At 47.6% G+C, this 26491-nt stretch overlaps 1 protein-coding gene across 7 annotated transcripts; it reads right to left on the minus strand.

Moving 5' to 3' along the window:
• Window positions 1-295: 295 nt before the first annotated feature.
• On the minus strand, window positions 296-25320 carry LYSMD4 (LysM domain containing 4). 7 transcript variants are annotated; one of them, XM_075506307.1, is made up of 5 exons: window positions 25206-25320; window positions 20924-21048; window positions 19690-19912; window positions 7151-7438; window positions 296-2994 (listed from the first exon to the last, which is right to left on the minus strand). In XM_075506307.1, exons 4-5 carry the CDS (start codon window positions 7421-7423, stop codon window positions 2443-2445), a joined length of 825 nt encoding a protein of 274 aa, XP_075362422.1. In that variant the 5' UTR covers window positions 7424-7438; window positions 19690-19912; window positions 20924-21048; window positions 25206-25320; the 3' UTR covers window positions 296-2442. The 7 variants fall into 7 exon arrangements, 6 of the variants coding, with proteins under 6 accessions (XP_075362422.1, XP_075362421.1, XP_075362420.1 ...); XM_075506306.1 differs by lacking the exon at window positions 25206-25320 and adding an exon at window positions 21816-21989; XR_012776296.1 differs by lacking the exons at window positions 19690-19912; window positions 20924-21048; window positions 25206-25320 and adding an exon at window positions 8931-8975 and having other exon boundaries at window positions 296-1382; window positions 1629-2994.
• Window positions 25321-26491: the final 1171 nt, after the last annotated feature.

The raw sequence follows: 26491 nt of genomic DNA on the forward strand, positions 1-26491 counted from the left end.
CACTGCCCTGTTCCCATCGCTGCTCGCCTCGGTGGCCACAGTTCTGCATTTTGAAACCAGCAGTAAGGAAACGGCACTGGCCCCCGCCCCCCCCAAGCTCACTGCAGCGGTTTCATCAAAAAGATGAAACAAACATCTTTTGCGTGAGAAAACGCTGGCAGAGAAAGGCGTTCTGAACTCTTTCTAGTGGCAGGTGGAGATGCTGCAAGGCACTCAGCTGTCTGAGGGAAGTGCTGGGCTGTGCAACAGCATAGTTGAGTTGCGGTGACAAAAAAAAAAGTGCAAGCTGTCTGGGGTGGCTGGTGCCCCTTGTGCTTTTATTTCATTTTGCTTTATTTAAAAATGTAATAAGCCCCCCTAGAACAACGAGAGATACATTTCCTTCACAGAAGAAAAATACTAGGTTGGTTTTTTTCAGTATAAGATACTTTAGAGTTCTCGTTTACAAAATGAGGTTCCCCCAAGCTTTCCTGAGCACTTTTTTTGACAGTTGCAGGAAACACAGGTTATCGTTACGACACATCGTACAGTCTGCTCCTCCTCAGGCCAGGAAGAGATTGCACCTGTACAACGTGGCCTGAACCGCAGCTCTCACCTGGCCTCACCTTTGCTGTAAGCAACAAAAAACCCCCAGAAACCCAACCAGCCCCTCGCAAGTCCCAGGGCAGCACTGGTCTGGCCTCGCTCATAGCCAGCAGGTCTCGGCAGCAGCAGTGCCCGCTGGTGAAAGGCTCCTGCCAGGCCGCGGCCAACCCGCCAGCAGGGCAGGGCTGAACTCTGCACCGCCATGGCCTGCACGGCTGAAGGGAACAGATCCTGGGGCAGGAGGGGCCAGCGCAGGGCGAGGCGGGGAGGACAAACAGCTGCTCTACCCACCTGCCCACCAGCTCTGCCCTCGCCCTCAGGAACGACGGCAGCTGCCAGCTCAGCGGCTGCAGACAGGCCAAGCCCCCTGGCAAGCGGCCCAGGAAAGGGCTGGGACCCTTACTGGAACAGAGCGCGCCTTCAGCTGGCTGCTGCTCCCATCCTATGTTACCCCATCCCTGGCCAGGTTGCACGCAACTGTGCTGCAAAACACCTTTGTGTGTGGTTCTAGGAGAGAGTTTACCTCTGCTCCCAGTCCCTGAATTTGCTGAATTTAACTTTTTGAGGCAAATTCTTCTCTGCGGCAAAGCTCCCCAGAGCCTCATTTTCTGCTCGCTCCCAGCATGTAGTGTTTACCCACTCGTCCTGAACAGCACAGACCTCAGGCTTACCCACATCTCGGGACACCACCAGCCTCCGACGCTTCACTGGTCTTTCCTACGCACTCAGAAGCTTTCCAATGCAAATGTCAGCAGTTCACAGAAACATCTGACATGCAGCAGCTTCACAGTCCCATCCTATAAAGGATTTACACTTCTTTCCATGACTGCCTAAGGTAACGCAAGGCTTCTTTCCTAGACCTTGCAAATTAAATGCAGCTTAGCAATACTCTCTCATGTGAAGACTACAAACAAGGAAACTCAAATCAGTGACTGCAATGAGATGCACCATAATGGATTCCGCCCCCTCTCCCCCCCCCAAAAAAGTAACACTGACTAGACCTCCCCCAGCAAAGGAGCCTTTGAGAAGCGCATACTACGTACCACAGGCCTAATGCTACTCTCATGTCCTCCTCCGATACTCTTTGGCCATCTGCGGTCATGCTGAAGTACTGGCTCTGGACAAGCAGTACCCTGGCAAAAAGCAGGGATTCTGCAATGAACTCCGCCTGCAGAGACTCTGGATTTCAAGAGAAGTCTCTGAAGGATTTCACTGAGGAGAACAGGTCTGTGCTCACCCTTCCCAGTGGTGCGCTTGAAGCATCCTAAGAAATCCAGCGTAAACATTTGCTCAAAAGGATGGAAAAGCAAGGTGCTGTCAGCGTCCTCGTGCCATGGCACGCCTAGCTTAACACACTAGGAGTCACCGTTTTAGGGTTAAGTATGCCAACACTGCCATGGTCTGCAAGAGATAGAAATGACAGTTCAGAGAAAAAGAGTCCCCGCTTCTACTCTAAGCAAAAACTTTTCTTAAAATGCAAACAACAACCCCCAAACTTTCCAATCACATCAATACTGCACTTTTTATCTCAGCAGCAAAGGATTCGCTTCTTAGACAAGGCATCAAGAAATACCTGAAGCAACCAAGATGAGTAAATTGCTACAAAATACTTTCCCTCAACAGAGTTCACAAATGTTAAGCCAGCTGCCTGATGATCTTTATGAGCAACAAAGCATCCTCATTCTTCCATAAAATCACATCACCTCACTTTCAGTCAAGTTCAGGGTTACAATATCAGCTGCTTAAAAAAATAAAAATAATCTGTACTGTTATCCCCCTGAATGCACTCCAGTCAGAGTCACTGGCGTACGGGCTTCAGTGCCAGGAGGAGAGGCCGTGTTTGGCTGCCTCTCCCCCTTAGGATTTTTTTTCTACAACTGCACTTTGTGGTAATTTCCCTTCCAATCCATCTGCTGAAACATTTGAGGTTAGTGTTGTGTTGGAGGTATGGGCCACCAGGCCTTGTGTTTTAAAATAGATGATATAAAATACTGGCAGGACAATTCCTATCAGGAGCATAATAAAAACTGCATTCCACCACTGGATTCCACAGTCCGCACCATTACTGGTCTCCTGCTTCCCTGACTGGGGCAGTGGCCTCTCCAGTGCTTCCATGCAATACTCTGTGTTTAGCTGGACCTCCGCCTGCACCACGTCCTGAATGCTCTTGTCAATCCCCTTGAAGTAGTCACTCAGGTGTCTGCCGTCAGCAGAGCTGCTCGCACCGTCATCAGGCTCCGGTACGTCCACGAGCGTCAGGCCGGTCTGGGAGGGCGCAGTCAGGAGCGGCCTTAGTTCTCTGCCGTTCTCCATTAACAGCCCGTGGGTCTTCACAGGGATCTTGATGGACTTCAGCGCATACAAGTCCTGCTCCCGGATGAAGTTGTTGACGCGTTTGATATCCGCAACCTACAGAATCCAAAAAGGACAGGAATATTAGTGCAGGACAACCCAGCCTTTTACCAGTACTGAAGTAGGAAGCAGCTACAAAACTAGTGTACAAGCAGCAGCCAGAAAATAAAAGCAAGCCCTGGCTTAGTGTTTTGCAGAGACTTCCCAGCTGTTCCAGGGATGCTCCAGGTCCTGCAGGACAGAGAGGGTCCCCTACTAAACTAGTCTATAACCTCCTCTAGTGCTCTTGTATCTCTCACAGGCTGTATTTTGCTTAATACTGATTTTCCTCCTTTTGCTTTCTTTGCCCTTCTCTCACTTACTTTCTAATGCAAGTTAAGGCGAGAAGAGTCTTCATAACAGATCCTTTTAAAAATAGTTTTCATACCTTAAACAATGCACGAGTGTTTAAGGTGAGAGGACAACATCAATATGAGCAGGGAAAACGCTCCCCCTGCTCGGAAAGCGATTTCAGAGTTAACAGAGCTCCATCTTTGGAGCACATGGCAGTTTCGAAAGCAAGACCCCAGCCTGGCAGAGAGCAGGCGAGCCTCTCTCCCACACAGGCATGAGCACCCTTCGCTCATGTTCCCAAGCACCACCCCTCTTCTGCACGACAGCAGCTCCATACAGCTCATTTCTCCACAGTTGGTAAACGCTCCTGCTGAAGGTACGCTTACAGCGATAATCTCCGTGTATCTGTGATCATCTTTGGCTGTTCGTGTGTAGGGGCTCCATCTGGGACCGGTATTCCCACCCAGCTCGGTGATGCAAACAGCAGTAAGAAGAGCAAGAAAGAACAAACCATACCTACAGCGTAAGTCACAAGGACAGCCGGTATCAAAGAAAAGACAAAGGCAAGGCAGCGTTTCTTTATTTAACGTTAAATAAAGAGAAGACAGCTTAATACAGTGTGCATTGACAGCCACCTAATAAGTACATGAACTTCTCAGTTGCCCTAAATCCTCTGTCAAAGAAAACAAACAGGACTGTCAGAATGTGCGAGGAGCTCTCCAAAGCAGCCAAGGAGGCACAACAGAACCTCAAGGGAAAGGCTGGGGGCTGCAAAACAAAGAAAACAGCAAGACCCCAAACCAAAGAGAAAGGCAACACGAACAGGCTAACCACCTCCGATACATCGTACAGAAGAGACACAGTACGAGGACTGCACTTTCAAAGGAAGTTCAATGTGTTCTTTTAGAAATCTCATCAATTACTGTATGAACTGCCTCCACAAGCTTGAGGCTACCAATGAAACTGGGGAACAAGAAAGTAATTTACTTCCTAAGCAAATGCATAAGTGCCATCAGCACCAAAATCATTGATAGTTGAGGGCAAAGATCTCCTTTTAAAAGCCAATACACCAGAAGGGAGCCTGAACATCTCCTTTGCCATTGCAACAAATGTTCAGGGCTACTTGCAGGTGGTGCTGCTGCCAGCTGGCTGCCAGGAGCAGGCAGGTACCAGCCCCCAGCAGCACAGGAGGTGGGGAGGGGACGGCAGTCCTCCCTCCCCTGCAGGGAGCTCCCACAGGTTGGAGGACCTTGCTCTGGGCCACAGGAGAGAGGAGCTGCAGTGGCTCTGCCTGCAGAGCTGCCTCTCTCCATGGATCTCCCCTCCAGCCCGTACAGGCGGTCAGGGAACCACACACCAAGCTCATCTACCGTGCAGTCCCTGAAAGGTGGCAAGTCTGCTACATCACAGCCAGAAAGCGAGACTCTGCTGAAGGGTAGAGATGAGATGAAAGCCCGAATCTCATGTTTGCTCTGCAAAGCTTGAGAAATCGGAAAATGGGATGTTTAATCTAGATCCTAATCTGATTAGGATCTAGCCCCTGAGGGGAAGGGAATCCTCAGTTGCTAGTTTAGACTCCTCACAGCTTGCCCCAGTGTAACATCAAGACTTAAACCCTGCAAAATTATTTAGTTATGAAATAATCTCACCCAAAACCTCCTAACTGAGGTGATGCTTCAATTTTTTGTTTTGTTCCAATGAAAGCAAATTATTGGGACAGTAAATATCCCCCGCGGTGTCTGCAATCAAACACTGCAATGTTGTGCTAAGGCTCTAGAAAGAGAAAGTGGAGCAGCACTCACGCGGAAACAACAAACAAAGCTGATGGAAAGCATGCAAGAGCACTCAGCTCCACAAACCATTTAGGCTTATTTTCTGTACACATTTTTTTGGCTGCAGTGAGCTCCTCTTGTCCCAGCTAAGAACAATGCCAAAAGCAAGCCAGGACTATAAATGGTCAAGAGTAAAAATGAGAATTTTAAAGTGCTTTGCATCTCTGCCAAGTTATCTGTAGTGCACGCAAAGCTATTTGTTGCACTGCCTCAATACCCCCACCCCAAGTAGGCCCTGATGATTCTGAAACCAATGACAAGTTGTCATTGATTTCAAGAAGCTCATCCTGGATTTTTTAAACAAGGTCTCATGTATTTGTGGCTACAAATCTTCCTCACTGATGTCCTGGTAGCCTTTCAGGAGCTGCTTAATTGTGCAAGTAAAACAAAATACATCAAAATTGATCAGTGTCAGTCTGTAAACAGACAAATATACAGATCTCCAATAATAAGGATTTCTGCACCTCTTCAATTTAACTGGAGCAAGTCAGAAGTGCCCTTTTGGGAAGGGAGGGAGGCAGTAGGACAGTTTTTTTCCTGTGGGAGGAGAACACTAACTACCTGGTCCCCCCCCATCAGCTTGCCTTCCCCGCTGGACAAGCCCAGCAGCCTTCAGCAGGGCAGGCAGAGTAGATTCTACCTGCACCTGCTGGGGCTTAAAGGCTGCGGGAGCGTGGCAGCAGAGGAGGAAGATGAACAGTCACGGCAGGGACAGGACCGAGACCTCCCGAGTTACAGTACAGGGGGCACAGCAGGCTTTTTCATGCCATAAACCAAGAGAGTTGTTCAGAATCTTCCTTCTTTGAGTTCACTAAACTGCTGTGATGTGGCATAAGCAGCAATAACAACGCAGTCGCTACTGCTTAGAGACGAGCATATAGTCGTGACTACAAAGTCAACTGCTGTAGCTCTGAGTTCTCATCCTCTACCGGTGCCAATCAAGGCCTATTCAAGTCCTACCAGACTCGCTTCTTCACACGCATCGGGCTCGTCAGCAGAGCCTAGAAGGGTTTCTTTTTTGTTTTGTTTTTGTTTCTAAGGGAATGGGAGGGGAGGAATTGTTGCAATTCCTCTAAGCCCTCTTGCTTCAGCTGCACCACACAGCTGTGTTGTTAAGCAAGACAGACTGCAATGGCATTGCAGCAGTTGAGCCAGTACTGTATCATTATCCCCATCCAGGTCACTGTCCAATTGTTTGCATCATGGAACTTTTTAATCACAGTCTAGCTTGCAGATAAAGGAGGCCCTAAAAATACAGCTTTAACTGCTAAACAACAGGGTACTTCCAACGTTCAGATCAGGTAATTAAACTTTTCAACAGTTTTTCTATAAAGCTCTCTGCTTTGGAACAAAGAAAATGTATTTTGTAGTATGCTCCAACTCCAGAGAAAGCTCACCATGTGCACGTACTCCCTTCTGCCTGCAGACGGCTGAACCGCACACACTTCTGGGTGTGACAGCAAACAGTCAAAACCCACATGCACGGACAGCACCTGGACTCTGTGACCTGGACTTTGGCATCCCTCCTTCTGCAAGTCCACCCCTGTTAGACTTAGACCTTCCTTGCAATATGTAAGCTCATACCTTTCAAAAAATAAACAAAAAAACCCCTCAAACCAGACCCATCAGAGCGGCATTTCTTTGTACTGTTCAGTTTGCTTCAAAAACTGTGTGCTCCTTCGAGAGCAGAGCTCTCATCCTCATTTCTGTACTCAGCTTCCTACTTTTTGCCCTCGCTTAAATAACTAAGTACAAATCATGGCTGCTACACTGCACTTAGTCACCCAAATTAAACAGGAAAGCAGGTCACGCAGGGTGTGGGGTTGACAACATCTTCCTAGGCTGTTAGCTGAAGAACTCTGTTTGTTTATTTTTGCCTTTCTCCAGCTCAGTTTTACCCAGATATTGACCATTCATGAAATACACAGGGCAAATACTTTTCAGTGTCAAAACTATTAGATAACAGCACACCTTCCTGTAATTCTGGAAACTAAGCTATACATAAAATACCTCTAAAGTAATTAAAACCAAACAGAGATAGCTCTTACTTTACAACCATACTGCAGGGCTAGCTTGTTAAGATTATCATCCTCTGTAATCTCTCGTTCCAGAAGTACGACATCTCCAACTCTGTCCCGAGAAGTGCTGCATCGCTGCTGCTCCTTGCCCCTCGGTCGCAATTCCGTAACATTGAGTTCCTCCTCTGATGATTCTTCCGAATCAGATCGGCCATTGGGGAACACATACACCTGCCTGCCGGGGTAATTATGGATGGTGACGGGAGCCTGGAAGGATCTTGTCCGGCTCTCATTCAGCCTCATCTTTTATACCAGCACCTGGAACAAAACCCAGACATTTTTAATTTCCCTAATACCTGTGTTTATTTCTTAGCATGGAAGATATGGAAGAACACACAAAAAGCACAGTAGTTGAACACGTGCACACACACACACAAGGCTTTCCTTCTACCCAGAGCTTCTCAGGGGCAAACCCAAAAGATGCCACTCTAACAGCACTGACAGAAATACTAGAAACCCTATGTACACAAACTTCAACAATGGGTAGATTATTTTCAAACCTTTTCTTTGGTCTACTTATGGACAAACCACTACATAACACTACTTTGCTACACATCTTAAATACGACTTTCTATAATTTCATAAAAAAAGCAGCAGAGTCACTTGAGCCAAGTGTCTTTAATTATGGTAAAAAAAATCCATGGAACCACCACATCAGATCTCCTAACAATACACATTAAAAACTGACCAAAATTATCCTTTATGTCCCCTTTCCAGAAGGCCTTAGTTCTCTACACTTTAAGAATCCACATTTTAATTTCATGGAAGTGCATTTTTTTTTTAAATAAGGACAGCTGAAGCCACCCTTAACTTCAACCTGAATGACGAGGTAATTTTGTTGTATAAAGACAAGAACCTGCCTGAACACTTTAATTATTGCTAGGCCTACAGCAGCAAGTCATTAGGAAGCTACTTTTTTTTTTTTTCTTTCTTCAATTCTCAGCTCCACAATTTGTTGTCAGGGTCAGGTACAGGTAAGAAAACCTCACATTCTCACGGAACTCTATTGACCTTAATATTCTCATCTACCCATAAGGGATGTTTATGGTGAAACCACTACCATTTTATGGCATGTCATTAGTATTGAGCATGGCACCCACAGGCTGCAGGCAGGGTCACAGCTGTGCTGGAAGACCTGAAGGTCTAGGGCCGCTCCTGTGGGACACCTCTGCCTCCGGACAAGCTGTAAGCCAAGCGCCCTCCTCCGAGGGTGCTCTCCCGAGGCACTTCACCAATCGTTCCCCCCCAGGGAGGGCCAAAACTCTTCTCCAGCCCGGCTCTGGCCGCCCCAACCCGCGCACCCCCGGGTCGAGCAGGCAGGGTGACGGCCTGGCTCCCGCCCGCGCCAACACAGGCGGCGAAGCTGGAGCCCGCCGCCCCGCGCCCCGCTCCCGTTTCGGCAGGGCAGAGGGGCACCCCCGCCCCGGGATGGGCGCTCCGCTCCCGGCACCGCTCCCGGGGCCGACGGCGCAGGGCACAGCAAGGCGGCGGCCTGCCCGGAGCCTCCCTCGGCCCCCGGGGGCTCGGCGCGTCGCTCGTCCCAGCCCCGCGCGAGGGCCCCGCGCCGATCCCCTCAGCGCCTCAGGGGGGCCCGCTCCCCGCAGGGCCCCGCTCCTCTCAGCGCCGGAGGGACCCGGGCCTCTGGTCCGCGGCGGGCGGGCCCTGCCCCTCTCCCCTCAGCCCCGCGCCCCGCGGGGCGGCCGGGCCCCGTCCCCCGTGGCGGGCCCCGTCCCGAGCCCCCGGCACTGACCCGCCGCTCGCCGGCCATCGGCCACACGCACCAACCTAGCTCCGACTCTCGCCCAGCTCTTCTCCCATTGGCTAGCAGGGCCGGAAGGCGGGAACCTCAGCGCCGCCTGGCCAATGGGCGGCGGGCAGGGGCGGTGGAGCGAGGTTGGTTGAGCGGTCAGCGCTGGAACGTGTCGGCGGGAGGGAGGGCCCCGCTTAAAGGGCCCGCGCCCCCGCCCCAGCCCGGGCGAGACCTGTGCCCGAAGCACTCGCAAGAGCGGGGAAACAATATACATCTGTACAGCCCTACGTATGGTATCACTGTAATAATATACATTATCCTGAGTATACATACAGTTATAATAAAGTTTCATTATTACATTAGCAATATATTGATCGTACCCACACGCATGCACACACACATATCCCATCTATAGTAAACTTGGCCTAATTTTGGGAATGGCAAGGCATTGCTGGGAGGGTGCAGTGCTCAGTCCAGGCCTTGGATTGCCTTCCCGTGCTCGGCGAGGCTGGCGAGGGCGTGACACCGATGCATTTACCCCCATGGCACATCCCTGGCCAGCCAGCCAGGCTCACGTGCCAAGTTACCTCCAGATGTGTGGCGCCGGCGTTTTGTGATTTCCAAGAAGATCAGCCTTTTCCCTCTCATTTTGTGGCTAGCGCAGGGCACTGCCTCGCTGTGCCCTGGGTATGGCCACAGCTCCCGGTGCCGAGTGCTCCTTCCAGCCGTGCCGCCCCACGGACTCACCACTTGCATTTGGCTCCAGCCGCAGCAAAGCCGGTGCCTGCAGAGCTGTTGGCGGAGCTGATGAGGTGTATTCTGCACTGGTATGTTTTCCTTGGCCCATCCAGACTTGTGGCTTATGTTTAAAAAACAAGCTCAGGACAAATCTTTAACAAGTTCCACATGCAAAGCTTTTCTGGGGTGGCGGGGAGAAGAGGAATATTTCCTCGTAGCTGGCTGCAGGAATAAACCAGGCACCACTCACCCCAAGGGCTAGCATGAAGATCTCTTGCAAGGGACAGCCTTGGGGCTTTGTTCAGAAGCGTGAAGGGCTGCTAGACGCTCTTTTTCCTAAAGGAGGTGGACAAACCTACTTTTAAGTAAAATTAAAGCTGAGCGCAGTTGCTGGCTATCCCTTTGCCTTCTCTCGTGCAATCCGAGTGCCGGAGGCGGAGAAGGCAAGAGGGGAGAGTATTTCCTCTCCAGCTCTTGCTACTGCTAGGTTACATGCAATGTCAGTTGACAAATGTCACACACTGGAGAGGAAGGAAGGCTCCCCAAGCATCGGCATTATTTTTTTAAGCAACAGACATTGCTTCCTCATGCCTCTTGCTTGCCCACATGTCTTTGTGGGGCTGAGTGATTTTGGCAGGGCTGGAAGGGCAGTGGGAGAGTGGCCAGGCAGGACTGTGGCTGAGCCCAGCTCCTCCGAGCAGCCGGCCAGCACCCCATCTCCGAGCAGGTGTTATGATTTCCTTCCCTCCATCCCTGGGCCAGCTTGTCTCATGAGCAGATGATTTTGGGGCTCAGCCAGCTTACGTACTTTTCTGACCCAAGAGACGATGGATTTAGTGTGCTGGAGAGGATTCTACAAGCGTGGGGACTAGATCAGACATGCCAAAATGCCTTCCCTGAGCCACTTATAATCTCTCTGTGACTACTGAGGTTCAAAAGTTACGAGTAATAGTCACGCTTTGTCAAACAAATACAGGTTACTCAGGGTAACCTGCTCAAACCTGGAAAATACAACTGCTAAGGTGATTTGGAAACGCGGCGGAAACAACCAGACTTTGCTGACAGAGCTAAGTCTGGGTTGGCTTACTTGTTCTTACCTGTCATTTACTGCTTATTATTTTTCTAACTTTTAAAATATCAGGAAGAATTATTCATTGATCTCATGGAAAGACACCAGGAAACGTAGATGGGAAATTGCTTCATCCTCCAGCTGAAAGATCCTTACAGAATCCTTATGAAAAGGTGGTTTTCTCCCAACTGTTGGGATGAAACAGCTGTTAAGAAAATCAAGCAAAAAAGCTTTTAATAGTCAGACTCAAAATCACTTCCCTTCTCGGATTTGTCTACACAAATCGTAAACATGGAAACACAGAACTACTTGACTGGCATCAACTGATGGCAAATAATTCAAGCTCCTTTGTGCATTTGTACAGGCTGAGCTGGACATTTGCTTGCAGTCCTGCCCTGGAAGAAATGCATGCAGTGTCCAGACTACCATGTGCAAGCGTGCCCTATAACACACATAATGGGTAATCTGTCACCGAGATTTAAACACCCCTGCACAGACAAATCTGCAGGTTTCTCTACTGACTCTGATACATACTGACCTCTTTTCTGTCTGTCCAGAAAGTCTTCCAGCAGTCCTAATGGAGAAAGAATTAAAGCCTTAGTACAAAACCTGCCAATTTAGAGCCTTTCAGGCCTTCATTATCAAGTGGAAAGGACGGAAGAAAGGCCCATTTCAGTTCTTTTTTTGCCTTCATAGGCACTTACACTGCCAATTTGCTTTTATGGGAAATTACAACAGCTCAGGATTTTTCTCTAACTGTCTATGGAAGATTCTGCAGGGACCAACTCTGCACTAGTTCATGGAAAGGTCCTTCACCTCTCTTACTTCCAGGAACCTGACATACAACTCTAGTGGTGCCTAAATAGAACCTGGATGGATCTTGACAAATTCACTTCAAGCAGGACATGGAGAAGCTCCCAGTCTATTTTCTCTTGCTTTCTAGACCTAAGGCATTACACGGACATAAACCACCCCAGCACTGCAGCAGCACTGCTTGCCTGTAGCAGCAGGACCCCAGGTACCTGCTGCTGTTGTGGTCCTGTGATATGACTCTGCTCTCCCTCCCAGCAGTCTGTCTGCAATAAATCTATGCTGTGAAAGGATCACAGTCCCTGCGAGAATTTACTACTTTAAATATGTAGCATTTTTGAGCTATAGGGCTTTACAAGATTCCTTGTACCTTGGCCTAAAATTCAAACGGCAGATGTGATATGTTTTACCAGGCCTGAACAGGGAAATGACAGGGAATCAGTGTCCATTCGCTGAGTGCAGCCCTGCCCCTTCTGCCCTCTGGGACCTTCAAACTATCGTTTTTTACCTTAAAATATTGTAATTGTTCTCACTTCAGCAAGAAATCTGTCTCTAGCAGAGTGGGATAATTTCACTATTAGGCAGTTAATCCAACAAGGGTTTATTACACTGAAAAAAGCACCACAAGAGGAGGTTTTTCAAAATGTTTTAGACACCTATCTGCTTTTTCCAGGCTTTTTCAGTGTGAGCATCCTCGACTGATCTTTCCATTTACAACAGCTGAAGTTCAGCCTTGTGTCATTTCCCAGCAGCTTTTGCTGCCTGCCTGGCCTTTCCTGAACCATTTCACTTCGCAGCAGAATAGCTCGACTCTGCACCTCAGAACAGCTTATCCCTCCTGGTCCTCCAAGCTCGACTGCTCCCCACTGCATTTTTGTAAGCCAGGTTTGTTTGAACCAAAGTAGAGAGACACGGTGGCATGTGAGCAATCAGCAGATACATCATTTCAGACCCAGTCGCCAAGTGAACTGAGGGATGCGTCTGCTCAGCGGCTGTCACTGCAAATGTTGCTGCTTCCCAGTGGCCTCACCATGCTGAAGCTCAAATGATGCAAACTGTCATCAGTACGAAGAATACGATAAATCTTAACAAGAAATAACTGTCTGTTTTGTAGGAGAGCTGCTGTTGGCTCTGGGCCAGTTGCATGGATGATGTCATCATTCCAAATAATTGGAATATTTTTGTTGTGAGCAGATAGATTGTGAGAGCTCTAAAGCCACAAACAAGTGAAGTCTGTCTGAGAGCTGAATGGTTCAGTCATTATACACATTCAACCAGCATAAGGGTCATACGTCCCCTGAATTTCAGGAAGAAATCCTCCTGCCCCTGACATGTCAATGCAGAGGGCAACAGAACTGAGAAAGCCTGCTCATTTTTGCTTAATCCGAAGTAACAATGTGTCCATGATGCTGGGCACCAGTCAGCATTCACATTGATGCAAGCTCCTTCCCAGGGAATGTCAGAGTTAATCACTTTGTGATAAAGAATCAAAACTTTAATGAAGGTCTTGGTTGGGGCTTTCCAAAGAGAACACCATCTAGAATAGCGCTCTCCTCTTTTGTCCCTGAGATTCCTCTAAACTCTTGCTCAGGTCCAGAATTGTTGGTCTCTTCATCACTTTGGTTTTGTCCCTCTTTTTTCAGGCTCACTTCAGAAGTGTCGGAAGTGTCAGACACATTCCTTGTGTCTTTCTTTGCTTTTCTTTAAGCAGCCTTCTAAGCTCCGCAATAAAACCTATTATTTGGATTTCAGATCACACAGTGATCGTCTGCTTTCCACCCTTGGGAAACTAATAACTTAATGTGCAACTCGCAGAAAGCAGCTCCAGTCTCTCTCGCACTGGTATTCAATTAACTCGCCTGCCCAGAGATGGGCCATTTCACACATCCACGCACACGTGGCTCATCGGTGCTAACTGATGCTCAGGTTACAGCTGCTCAGGCTGGCATCTGATGGTTTCCAACTGTCCAGGACTAGTAGGAGTAAAAATTGCAATTCGTAAATCACCAGGGCCATCATTAATTGTGACTTGATCCATAACTTGGGATTAATAAAAGCAAGACAGAGTGAAATCATTCACCCGTTTCCTTTGCTATATGGGCTATTAACAATAAAAATGTAGAATGTACAGTCAATAAAAGATGAAGGATGGGACCCTCACAAGCCCTGACACTACGTACAGCACAAGTTAAAGGAATACTTCTTGAGCATCTGTTTCTTAATATCAACCCATTATTCTTGTTTAGTTTAGCATACACAGGGGAAGGTTCCTATACAGCACTGTGAGGCAACAGGAATCTGCTGATATTTCTGATGTTGCTGAATTATTAAAAAAAAAAAAAGATGAGCATTCCTTTCTATCTTTATTTTATTGTTTCCTAGTGCGAGACTGGGAAGGCAGCTGTAGCAAACCACATCCATGTTCAGGACATGGCATTATAGAAATTACGATGCCTCTATTGCAAATAATTTATAAACGCTGGCTTTGCTCTGGTTTTGGACTAATGTAGCATAACTGATTTCAGTGAAGTTACCCCCTGTGTTAAGGCAGAAGTGTGAGCCAAATACAACAAAATAATACTCTCCCTAGTGTCTGGAGTGACTAAGCTTATGTGGGTACTGTATGTATGTTTGATTGAATTATATACACAGCAATAAGTTTAAGAGGTTGATACAGTAGGCACACAACGCAGGGAAGAAAACCTCAGTTAAATTAAATTAATTATAGGTGTATACTTAATATAGTTAATTGAGCTATGGAGGTTACTCTGAGTGCATGTTTGGTAGCATTGGGTTACACCTTGCCTCTTTTAATGGTTTCTCCTGTTGGAAGCGCTTGTCTAGCTCAGCAGGTTCCAGACTTAGCCATGGGCAACTCCGCATAGGAGCGCTACTCCTGTTGTTGACTGCCCTGGAAGGGTCTTGAGCTGAAACTTAACACTCTCAGGAACAAGCTGACGGTTTAGGTGGTCACATCTGGAAAGAAGCACAAAGCCTGTGTCCATGCTGCTGTGCAGAAGCATCCCTGAGACCTGGCCGACAGCCAGCTTCACACCTTATCTGCAGGGGCATCCCTGGCTCAGGGGCAACCCAACCTGGATACAGCCTACGCCTTCCTTATTTAAGGGTATACCCAGCAGCAATGTGACACCCAGCCCAGCAGCCCCCACCTAGCCCATCCCTCCGAATGGCCGCAGCATGTGGCAGACACTGTGGCCTGTGGCCCTCCCCAGGTAGGACTCTGCTGTTGCCGGCAATGAGAAGAGGGATTTGTCATCCCTCTGAGTTGGGGTGTGAGGTGCTGGGTAACCTGTACCTCTGACTCCTCCCAGGGCAGAAGCACAGCTCTTGCCTCCACCCTCGCAAGCTTTTTCTCCAGTTTGTAACATAGCAGGTGTTATAATAAAGACCCAGCTTCATCATTCATTTCCAGCTCAGACATCAAATTACTCCCACCTACGAGGATTACATTTGCAACTCTCTCACATATGCTGTGAATCTTAGGAATGAGACTTTTATCTTGGGAACCAGAATGCAGATTTAAACAGCACTGCCGTCTCCTGGAGGAGAAAACGTGTCTTTGCTCAGAGACCTAGTTCTGTGCTTGCCGTCTATCACGCAGCACCATTTGGCAGGGGCTGCCTGGTTTATGTGATAGCAGACACTGAATTACTTCAGAAAAACAGAGACCTATTCTTTATATAAAAACAAATGACTAATTAAAAGTGGTTTTAATTTTGCAGTTCATATTTTCTTGGAATTGTGCCAAATTCTGGAGTCCATACTCCACACCCTGTCCTTCTGGAGGAATTTGGCTAGGGAAAGCGCTGTAAGATTTGTTCCCTTTCCTCTCCCTTACTCTTAAAATCCCTCCTCCCCCTTCTCCCTTCCTGCAACTGGTAAATTGTGAAGAACAGGAATGTTCCTGGGAAGAAACCCAGGCAGAATCACATTCAGAACAAGTCAAAGATTTCTTGCATAGCTGAAGCATGTGTTTGCAATCCCCAATTGCCGGAGCACGTAGGCCCTGCCAGCGCATGTTGTTCCCTTCAGATGTTCTCAGAGAGCTCTAGGCAGTGTCCAGGGCGCTCTGTGGACAATGTTTAGCTGAGGCATTGCTCCTTGGCCCATCTGTTAATGGTGCCAGGGCCAAAAAGGCTCTTGGTGAAAGCACGGCAAAGAGCCAACCCTACCTTTCCAAGAAGCTGTGTTAGTGATCGTTAGAGCTGTTGGTCTGCATGACCCCCCTGAGCCACAAACTGGTTCCATTTGGGCCAGCAAGAGTTTGGCTGCTGCTACCAACCTATCACTCCAGGCTTCAGGCAGCTTCCAGGATTGATGAACTCCAGAATAATTAGTATGTGCAGCCCCAACAAAGTACTGCCCAACAGAGATGGACAAAACCAATTGGCCAGCAGCAGGTAGATAGCCAGTAACTACAGCCTGTTCTCCTGTCTGCCTGAGAGGTGCCACTGATCCTGAGGGATCGTAACTCTTCCAAGAGGTGCCATTAAATGGTTCAGAACTGGAACCTGATAGGGCCAAGAAGAATGGGAGTTGGGGGCTGAGACACTGGTTGGAAAAACACAGCTTCAATGTATTTGTGAGGAAGCTTTTGTCCTTGGCACCATGAGGAGCACAGTATTTTACAGGGGCACAAAGTGAGTGCTTGCTCAAGTTGGTGCTGATACTGGGGAAAGGCAGGTTGAAAAGCTTCACTTGTCTTTCCGATGACCTTATCATGTGAGCTCAGCCTGCCAAGAGCTGTCTCTCGCTTTGCGCTCCTCATGGTCCGAGCCAACAAGCCTGAACACGCTGTGCTGATATCTGATATTGTTCGGCATTGCATGGCAGTCTCCGAGTGTTGCACATGCATCCTTTCAGAACGGGATGATGATGCCTCTGTGCTTTGCTGCTTATCGTGTCCCTCCGTGCTGTCTCCAGCTTGTCTCGCTTTCAAACATGTCCAAACTGACTTTGCAAGTTTTTGAATATAAGGTGCCCCAGGGAAGGCCCTGAGCTTGCGGGAGGTACAGAAGAGCCAGAAGGGTCTTCCAATGCAAGATCTTTGACCTCAGTAGCTGAGAGGCTGTGCTGTGCTTAACCTGGCTCTCCTTCACTCCCAAATAGGGTTCCCACATCTTGACTGGTGCGTGGCAACAATAATGAGCAAGTAACACATGGGGGCAGCAGCAGGCTTTCCTTTCTTGTCAATCTGGGAGTCTGTAGTTGTAGCATCCTTGCAAGGGTCTTGCAGAACTGAGGTGCTCCAAGATTTGAGGGTCACTGTGCTTGGCACAAGCCCAGAGTGACAGCTACAGCTGATCAAACTATGGGAAAAGCATGTCGTAGAAGAGAGGGGCTTTGTGGCCTCATGGGACAGGATGTCAGCACTGAAACCTGTGCTTTTGTCATTGCATCTGGTCCTTCTCCAGTTCCTACAGTCCCAGCCTAAGCAGTTCTGTGCTCATGTTACAAAGAACATTAAACTGGCAGACAATTACAGCATTGTCTGCAATGGCAAATACGGCTGGAGTGAAAATCCCAGGTCTCAGTTCAGATTCCATTGCATCCCACCGGACAAGCCTTGCTGAGCTTGTTGCACTACAGGCAGGATGGAGCCCTGCATGTCCTTTTCAGTGAGGTGAAATGCAAAAAGATGCTCTTATCTGACTGCACCATGAAGAAAGATGCAGGATTCATCTGATACCATTTATTCTCTTAGAGGCCCTGAATGTTCAGGTAATGGGGAAAAGCCTTGATCTTGGTTGTGAAGGTCTTAAAAGCCAAGTTTTCAGAGTAGGAACATTTCAGTCAGGGAAGAGGCCATAATTTACATAGCAAGGCTCTGGGATTTTCTGGCAGGGCTATTTCCAGAACAGGGCGTCTTTTTTCCTGCTGTGGGTGAACAGAACTTCAGGAGTTGCTTGTGCACCTGATATTTGCCTGGCTGCTCACATCAGTGCTCCCCATCGCGTGAGTAATATGGCGTTTGAGTAGTATTGGCCCAAGCTGATGCTGGAAATGGCGAGAAATAAAAAAAACCAGCAAAAGCCAGCCCAGTCACCAGAAGTGATGATGGATTAATTATAATAAGGGATGGGAAACAAAACAGCCCTGTGCTCCATGAATAATTAAAAAAAAAAATCAGATAAATGCCCAGATAGGAAAAGCATTTTCTGTAACTGAGGCTTCTCCTTTAATTGGAAAGTGCTGTTAACACAACTGCCTGACCGAGGCGAGTGCAATAGCACAGCAGGGCTGTTGCAGATCTGCAAGTAAACAGCCGAATTGCATCTCTCAGCTTCAATCTGCGAATTTCTGAAGCCAATAGAACAGTTTTAAATTTAAAACTTCTGTTGGAGCTCATGCTTCAATTGGGCTATGTGCCAGGACATGCAAAGACTTAGGGCATTAAGAGTCTCATGTAGATGAAAAGACAGCGGGGAGTCGTTTGAGTTGGCTAGTAACGTACTAAGCTATAGCAGGATCTGCCTTCATTCCCTTTAAACCAACTTGTGGGGAGGAAAATTGGGAAAACTGACATTTTATCACTTGTAATTGTTACAGCAAAAGCTAAGGCTAAGCATGGCCCTGATACAACTCCTGTGTCCTGCACACAGCCCGACAGAGGGGTCCCAGCCCCAGGCTGGCTCTGCCCTTTCAGTAACTGGGCTGTGAAGTAGCCCCTGAAAATGCCCCAAACCACTAACTGACCAGCATTAAGGACATCCAAGCTGCTCTGTTGGCTGTTGTTTTCTATTCACTTCAAACCAATATCTCAAGCAACTTTTAACCATGGAATAACAAGACAGTTTTGCACTTAATCTTGTTCTTCCAAGGAGCTCAAAGTGCTTTATAAAGCCGCAGCCAAGCAATGCTACCTCTGCTATTGCACAGTGGTTCCCTGAGTTACAGGGAAGTGAACTGATCCACCCAAGGCTGCACAACATGTTGGCATGTCAGCACAGCCCAGATCCCAGCTTTCTGGGAAGCTGGGGTGAGCATATATTAAGTGATGAAAGATGTGTCTGGCTGTCAATAAAGACTTAGAAAAGCTACAATTGCACACTGTGAACAGTAGCAAAGTGACACAAACACTAGCAGCATGATCGCCAGGTACCAAACAAAGCACAAGTAGCCAAATCAGTTTCTTGTAAGGAAAAGGAAGAAGAGCAGAACAATGGCTTTTACTATGTCCCTGCTGGCTAATGCTGCAGCTCCCTGCACAGGCAGGCCTTAGACGGACAGGCTGAGAATAATTACCAGGAGTCTATGCAATCCTTTGCTGGGACTCTTCACTGCCAAAAGCTGCTTTACAATATTCCCAGCCATTTCCCTAAGTATCCAACAGATTGCACAAAATTAAAGAAACATGGGCCTTGGGTTTCAAGACCACTGGGAAGTCACTAATCAGGCGCCCAGCTGAACCAAATGCAAGGAAGAATAAACACAGACAAATCTTCTCTAATTGGAGCCATGGAATGGGTATGTGCTTCTGGGGAAACCTTCGCCTTCCCTCTGGACCACATTCACCACGAGGAGAGGGGTCCCAGTGGGCAGTGGGGGCTTTTATCGTAGTGCCAGAGACCTTCTCAGATGACAGGAGAAAAAAAAAGTCACACCAAAAGCTTCATAAGCAGAAAAACCCCACCCATAGCCCTTGTTCTGGCATAGGGTTCTGGTCCAAAGGGGGAGGGCGGTGTTTCCACTTGTTTTGAGGCTAGTGCTAGGAAAGTCTCCTAAAAGCCAAGGGCCAAATGTTGATCTTTCTCTTCAAGGAACAGTCCCATGGAATGGGTCAAAGACAAAGCAGTTGCCAGCTGCAAGCACAGCTCACATCTCATGTATAACAGAAAGGTCCCATCCCGCAGCGATGCCTGCATACACCCCACTCTGCACAAGTGAGAAGCCCTCTGTACAGAGCTGAGCTGTATGCTGAGGGCTGTCCCGCAGCTGATCTCCAGCCCAGGCACAGTGCCCAGGCAGCCAGGAGACCGGGACGAAGGGCTCGAGGACAGAGTTGACCCTCTGTGGCTGCGAGAGCCCTCGCCCTTTCCATGCCCACACAGGTGGTGGGCAGGCAGCCTGGGGAGCTGCGGAGGTGGGACCCAGGCTCACAGGCCCACAGTCCAGTCTCACCATGTAGACACCAGCCCCACAGGGAAGACTTTGTAGGTCCAAGGCCTGGATGCAAGAAGGGAGCTTCACTGTGGTCTCCTCCATGAGAAGTTGGCTCCGGGGTCATGCCCACATCAATGTCATATGTTGGTGCATGGGAGCATGTTGGCCATGATGCTTGGCCTTTAAATCTGGCAGGATCCTGCGGAAGCTGTGCTGGGACCCTGTGCTGCCTCTCGGAGTGCTGAAATCAGAGCAAGTACAAGAGAAAAAAAAAAAAAAGAAGGGGGAAAAGGAACTATTATGAGAATTAAAGTGTCAAATGAGCAGATGAATGGTACAAAGCATCATCTTTCTTTTGTGCTCCCAGGTGGGAGCAACAGAATGCAACATTCTGTTGCTCACCAGCAACAGAATGAATACCACAGAGAACCAGGGGGCAGTGGATCAGGTAACCCCCCCTCACCCCATTCCTTAAAATTCAAAACACACAAATGCTGAGGTCTTGCTAAAAGCAAAGCACTGTCCCCTCATCTCATTGTTACGTGTAACGCAGAGCCTGTGGATAGCAGCTACAGTGAATTAACATGAGCAAAAGTAGCTGGATTGAATTTGCTAACGGAGAAAAAAAATTACAGGCATGTTGTTAAGAAAGAATGAGCACTAATTCTCTCTGTTTATTCTGATTCATTTTGTTTGATTGTGCTTGCCCTAGGAAACATGAGAGCTGGTGGGATCATATTAGTAAAGAAAATAGAAGAACAACAAGTTGATAGTTTAGAGTTCATACAAGCATTGTGCCAGTCACTGAACCAGAAGAAAAAAGTTGGCTCAGAGGCAGTCACTAAGTTGAGAAAGGATCTATTGATAAGATAGTCTTGGGGAACAATCTCAGAATGATGTGAAAGATAGATGGGAAATGGTGCTGCAGAGCTAAGCTAAGCAATCAAGAGAGCGTACTGCATCATTTTGGTTTTTTTTTCTTTGCTTTCCTCCCCATTCTTCCCCATTTATTACTAGAAGAAAGAATATGTTTGCCTGTAAAAATCTTTGTGCCTAAAGAGGTAACACTGGGGTGCGCTCCTGCACCAGCGCTGAACTTCTCCGTAGCTTTCCTTCAACTTGCTGGAGAAAATCATAGTAAAACTATTGGCTATGGATCTCTATATGATCAACATTATCTCGACTTTAAGCATCTACACTTACAAACTCCTTGCTTGTGGGGAAAAAATATATCACAATGGTTTCAACTTACCAGAAAGCCGCTCCCACCAGCTACTCTTTGTGGAAATGTCAAAGGAACGAGACGAAGTCCCAGATGGCCAGAGAATACAAGCTATGGCTAGCCAGGAGGAGAAGATGCTGTCAAACATGTGGCATCTGGAGAGGTGAAGAAAGACAGGGCAGCTGGTTTGTCCAGGAGATAAACCTTCATGCCTTTTTTAATCGATGTGATGCATTTACAGATGTTCCCAGAAAGGGGCAGTAGAGACCAAACCCACACAATGAATAGAAAGATACATCCCGATCAGGGAGAAATACAAATAAAGAGCGAGAATTTGCAATGTTTTTTTCCTTGGCATACAGAGGCTCCACCATGTGTCCATTCAAATAAAAACAACGAGACCTGTATAGGCCAAAATGGGGCTGCTGGGTATAACACAATAATCTCAATCCACTCTGAGATTGCTTCCTTCACCTACTTTTCAGCGGAGGGCACTAACCCTGCCCAAATGTGGATGCTGTGTGGGCTGGCACAAGGACGTGTGGACATCAGGGAGCACTATATAATGCACTACTTAACACTTATGTCACTACAGCAGCATGGCAACCTTTGAGTTGGCTTATTAGCAGGGGGAACAATAATAAATTGGGAAAGGTTTAATATCAGGCTCATGAATACCTATACCATGGCTCATCATTATCACAATTTGGCTTCCACCTAACTTTGAAAGAGAGGAGACAAGAGAAAAAGGGGTGCTTATAAAATCAAGATTCCCAACAGCTCCTGTTGGTGTGAAGGTGTGAAGCAGGGAAGCCCATCCCTGAACCATCTTTACAATCTCTTCAGGCTCTCTTGAACCACAGAGAGTTAATTCTAGAGCTACTTCAAGCTGCTGCCTGAAGGAAAAGGTGCAGTTATTTACCTGGAGCAAATCCCATATGTCTTACTTCACCTAAGCCACTTATCCCAGACCTGTGCTATTGCTTTATGCCACTCTCTTGCACTGTCCATAATCCACAATGGAGGGGGTGATTTTGCTGGTGGGGATGTCCAGGAGCTCCAGTCATGGGCCAATACAACAGGCATAAACCATGCAGCCAGTCTCTTCCTCAAAGACTTTCTGGCCTAAGAATAAGATTTGAAAACATGAAAGCAAGCAGGGGACAATGTGAGGCCAGAAAGCAGCTATCTGCAGCAGAGGAGCTGAGGCACTAACAGCTTTATCAGGAAACCAAGAACCCTTTCTGGTCCTGCTCTCAGCATAGCTCAACACACCAGCAAATCTGGCTGCAGACTGAAATCTTGGCTTCCCCTCAAGCCAATGGCAAACATCCCACTGGCTTCAATGGGAGCAGGACTTCATGCCAGATCTCGTGCTTCCCATTCCTTTGCCGTAGCCATGAGAGCAAGCTTCCCTTCCAGGGCTGTGTCTGCAGCTAGGGCCTTCAGGAGCAGAAGAATGGCTCTCCTTGCAACCTGAGGAGTATCAATGGGAAATGAAAGACTTCTTTTTAACAGAAATGGCGATTGCCCCAGAGAACAACTTGCTTAGAGTTATGGGCCTCTCTGGAGGCCCATGTCTTTCTCCCTGAAATTTTTCCCTTAGGTTTTAGCTGCTCACAGGGTGCACAGCAGCCCTAGTACACAGCTTTGGGCTGTGATGAAATCACTAGTGGGAGAGATGGTATGAGCTGGGTTATGCAGCTAGCAACACTCATCTCTCCTAGTCTTAACATCCCTCATTCCATACCTGCTCACATAGCAGTACCTATACATAGTGTGACTTACAGCAGTACTACAGCAAACAGGCAGGGGAAAACTAAGTTAGCCCATTTCTGCTTTTATCACAACAGAGTTGATGCCTGTTGGAGAAGGTGAAGAAAGGGATGCTGGAAGAGCTGTGTGCTGACCGCACAGGGCTCTACGTTTGCTCTGGCACGAGCATCTCTCTGCTGAGACGAGCATCTTGAGATCTCCAAGCTATTTGTGAGGTGGCAAGGTCACAACTCTCATTCCCTGCAAATCTTTGCTTTCCTTGGCAAAAATCAAGAATTTTCTTAGGGAAATCTTGGTGGGTGTTTTGTGATCAGTCAAGCACAGCAGATTACATTACTGGAGGGTGTATACAGGACCTCCCGTCTTCTAGACATAGTGAAATGAGTCTGTTTGCTCCAGAAATTCAGGAGTCACCAGCATGGTGCTGACCACCTGTATTATTTCTTAGGTCACGCAGCATGTCTGCTGGACAGATTGATGTCTGTACAGCTGACTGTTTGCATATCAATTCTAGAGTCAAAGGAAATTCTTCAAATCCCAGAGCACAAATGTGCACTGCTACAGAAAAGCAGGTGGAGATGTGCCAAGTTACAGCTCCTCAGTTGCTACCCCTGTAATGAATGCCCTGCAAGGAAAACTGGAAAATATTTCATGAAAGAGCAAAGATAACACAAGACTATCTGGCAAAGGGTAGAATTTAATATTAATGGCTTTCCTTTAGTCACTGTATTTCCTGTTCCTAACTTAACCCTGTAAAATCAGCAATGGTCAGAGAAGGCTATAAACTTCTGCACATCTAAAAGGTCTTTCACTGAAAGATCTCAGAGCACTTTGCAAATATTAGGGACTGGTGAGGGATGGCTATCCCCTGAGGAGACTGCCCACGTAGCCAATGGGCAGATGCTCCTTTGGCTGCAGAGGCCAAACACTGAAATTTGGCTTCTGCCCCCCTCTGCAAGAACATCTTCCTTCTTTGTCTCCCAGTTCATCACAGGAACTCAGGAAATGAGAGGAACTGGGCTCCCCTTGATTCACGCTCCAGATTCAGTGTGAAAAACCCCTTCCCCATGGACCGATGGGTAATAGATAACACAGCAATGATGTGACTGGTGTCATTTCCGCCCATCAGCCACTTTAGGATCTTGTCGCTGGAGGTCCGTGGATTTACACGGAGACTGCTCATGGTTGTGCATGGCTCAGCTGCTGGTGTATCTAAACAGCTCTGTTACACAACAACAGCACACTGAAGCTTGCTTTGAAAGTGAGCTGGACTAGGCCCCATCTCCCCACCAACTGGTGCTCCCCTGCCAACAGGTACTTGCCTGGAGGGGTCCAAATATTAGTCAATGCGGAAAAGAGATGCACAACATGGCTCCTCTAAGTCCCGTGGTCCTTCGGTCAGAGGAGATCCTTCTGTGCCACCCACATCTTCCTTTAACCTGGCAAAGTACCTGAATTACTGAGCTGACTTGCCAAGAGAGATTTAGGCTGGAAACATCTCTAGAAAGATGGCTCTCATTAAGGGCTGAGGCCTGCAAAAGAGCACAATGCTGGCTGGGGCACAGAGCTGGGGAGAGAAGCATTAGTCATCGCTGCCTCATGTTCGGCCCTTCGGACAGTCTCCTCTCTTGGAAGATGCACTGTTTTGCCTGTATGACTGTTGGCAGAAACTAATGAGCAGAGCTGGTTGAAAATTTTCCATCAAAACAATATTTCTGTTTTGCCAGAAGATAGCTTAAAAATTAAGTGGAAAAATTAGAGAAAAGAGCTTGGGTTTTGGCTGACATTGTTGGTCAAAAAAATCCCGAACTTGAGATTTTTTAGCCAAAAATGGAAGTATTTGGGGTAAGGCAGGGGAGGAAAGGGGAGGAGCCTGGCAGGTCTTAGAGATACCCTGAAAAACATCTAAGCAAATTTTGACAAATATGAGGATGTTTTTGTCAATTTTTTCCATAGTGAAAGATACTTCTGCTTTTAGAACCATTCTATGGGGAGACTGGAAAACAAACAAGCAAATATGCTTTTTCTTTCTTATACATATGGCTAAAGATGCTCCATAGCTTATAGTGTAAGCATAGGCAGTAATTCCTCTAGAGAGTACGTAAGAAAGACGAGATCTCTCATAGGAGCTGCCCAAGAGCCTACTACCCAAAAACTATAATTCTCAGAAAGGGGGACACAGACAGATGATTCTGCTGTGAGTTTGTACAGCTGATGGAAAGCCTCGATAACCTCACAGTTGCCTTGCACACAAATAAACTGAGCCATGGGGACAGCCAGGGAAAAGGGACTGCTTGCGAAGGAAGGTACTGTGCACACAGCTGTTGCAAAACCATCCGTACTTAATAGTCAGCCAGCCACAGGCAATGTTGTTGCTAATAACGTTGCACAGAGAATGGCACATAAATACCTGGGAACCCGCAGAAAGCTGTTTTCCATCTTGCTTACACAATAATGTGGGTTTTCTTTTTCCCCTTTAAAATTGTTTCTTCAGCAAAACGTGGTTGGGAAAAAAAATGGCTGGAATCTTCCTTACGCTCTGGGAAACGCGACTGACAGCATTTCGTGGACCCAGTGTCACAGTCCCCTCCTCAAGGTATTGTTGGCCAGTGTTGCGAAATGATGGGGGGAAGAAGCTGTGAGCGAGAGCGGCTGGAGAGACCAGCAGTCTGGTAGTTCAGCAGGACCCTCCTTCCTCAACACAAACCTGGGCATAAAGCAGAGGTGACGGTGCTGAAGCCAGCGCAGTGCAAGTGGCACAGAAGGTGAATCAGCTCTGTGAGAAAACCAAGAGGTGACATGTTGTTATTAGGCAGTGGGGAGCAGGGGAGGTTCGATTTATAGTGATTTCCTAAGGAATTAGACCATGATTCTGGACAGGATTTATATTTTAAACAACACTTAATTTTTTTAAAAGACTAATTCAATCTAGATGTGGATTTCATACCTTTTCCTTAATGAGAACAGCACCGGGGGAAGCACGCTCAGAAGTACTGACGTGTCCTGGCAGGGGCTCCGACTGCTGCAACTCGCCTTGCTGACAGCCCGAGCTTGACTCTCGTCCCACGACAGCCCGGGGTTACAGTCCCGGCGACTTCCACCACAAGCAGCTCTGGCTCAGAGCCGCTGAAGTGATAAAAGACTTCTTGTGCGATCATCTCAGGAGGAAAGTTTGGTGCCAAACAAAGCTGCAGTCTGGTTGGGTCTTTTTGCCATTAGAGACAAAATCAAGGGGAAAAATACAGAGCTGGGGAAATAAATGGAAGCTGCAAAATGTTCAAATAATGTCTTTTCCAAGAAAATGAAAAAAAAAATCCCAAGAATGGCTTGTCTGGCTTTGCTGGCCAGGCCGTGGTTGCACTGATCTCTGTGCAACCTAAAGATCCTGTTAGAGGATAACCCTTTTTCACCGATTCATCGACAGTCTGAATAGTTTCACTGCCTGTCTCCAGGATGGCTGCACAATGATGTTGTAGTATGCAGTGACCTTACAGAAAACTGTTGGTGATCTTTCAACAGCTGATGCTTTTTGGGGTAGCGGAGCCAGCCGTACAGACTGGCATGCTACCAGTGCTCTCCTCCTGCTGAACAAATGAGCATTTCCCTCTCTGCCAGCCCACATTTTGAGCAGTATCCAGGCTTGGGGCTGGATCTTGCAGCCCAGTTTCTGTAAGGGGCATCTCTGAAGTGATGTGAATTTTACCCTTTGCTACTTCCAATAACAAAAAACGTGTCTGAGGATATAAAACCAGTGGGGAGTATCCCTTTCCCTCCCCTGCCAGTGCGGTAACCCCAGCACAGGCTCACTCACTCAATTCAGAA

This window comes from Mycteria americana, chromosome 6 (assembly GCF_035582795.1).
Source record: "Mycteria americana isolate JAX WOST 10 ecotype Jacksonville Zoo and Gardens chromosome 6, USCA_MyAme_1.0, whole genome shotgun sequence".
Taxonomy (NCBI): domain Eukaryota; kingdom Metazoa; phylum Chordata; class Aves; order Ciconiiformes; family Ciconiidae; genus Mycteria; species Mycteria americana.

Bases quoted from the DNA above. Each gene is read 5' to 3' on its own strand.
- LYSMD4 (XM_075506307.1), bottom strand. From the start codon at position 7,423: ATGAGGCTGAATGAGAGCCGGACAAGATCCTTCCAGGCTCCCGTCACC. The intron at 2,995-7,150 runs GTAAGAGCTATC...TGGATTCTGTAG, and splicing joins CCCTGCAGTATGGTTGTAAA to GTTGCGGATATCAAACGCGT.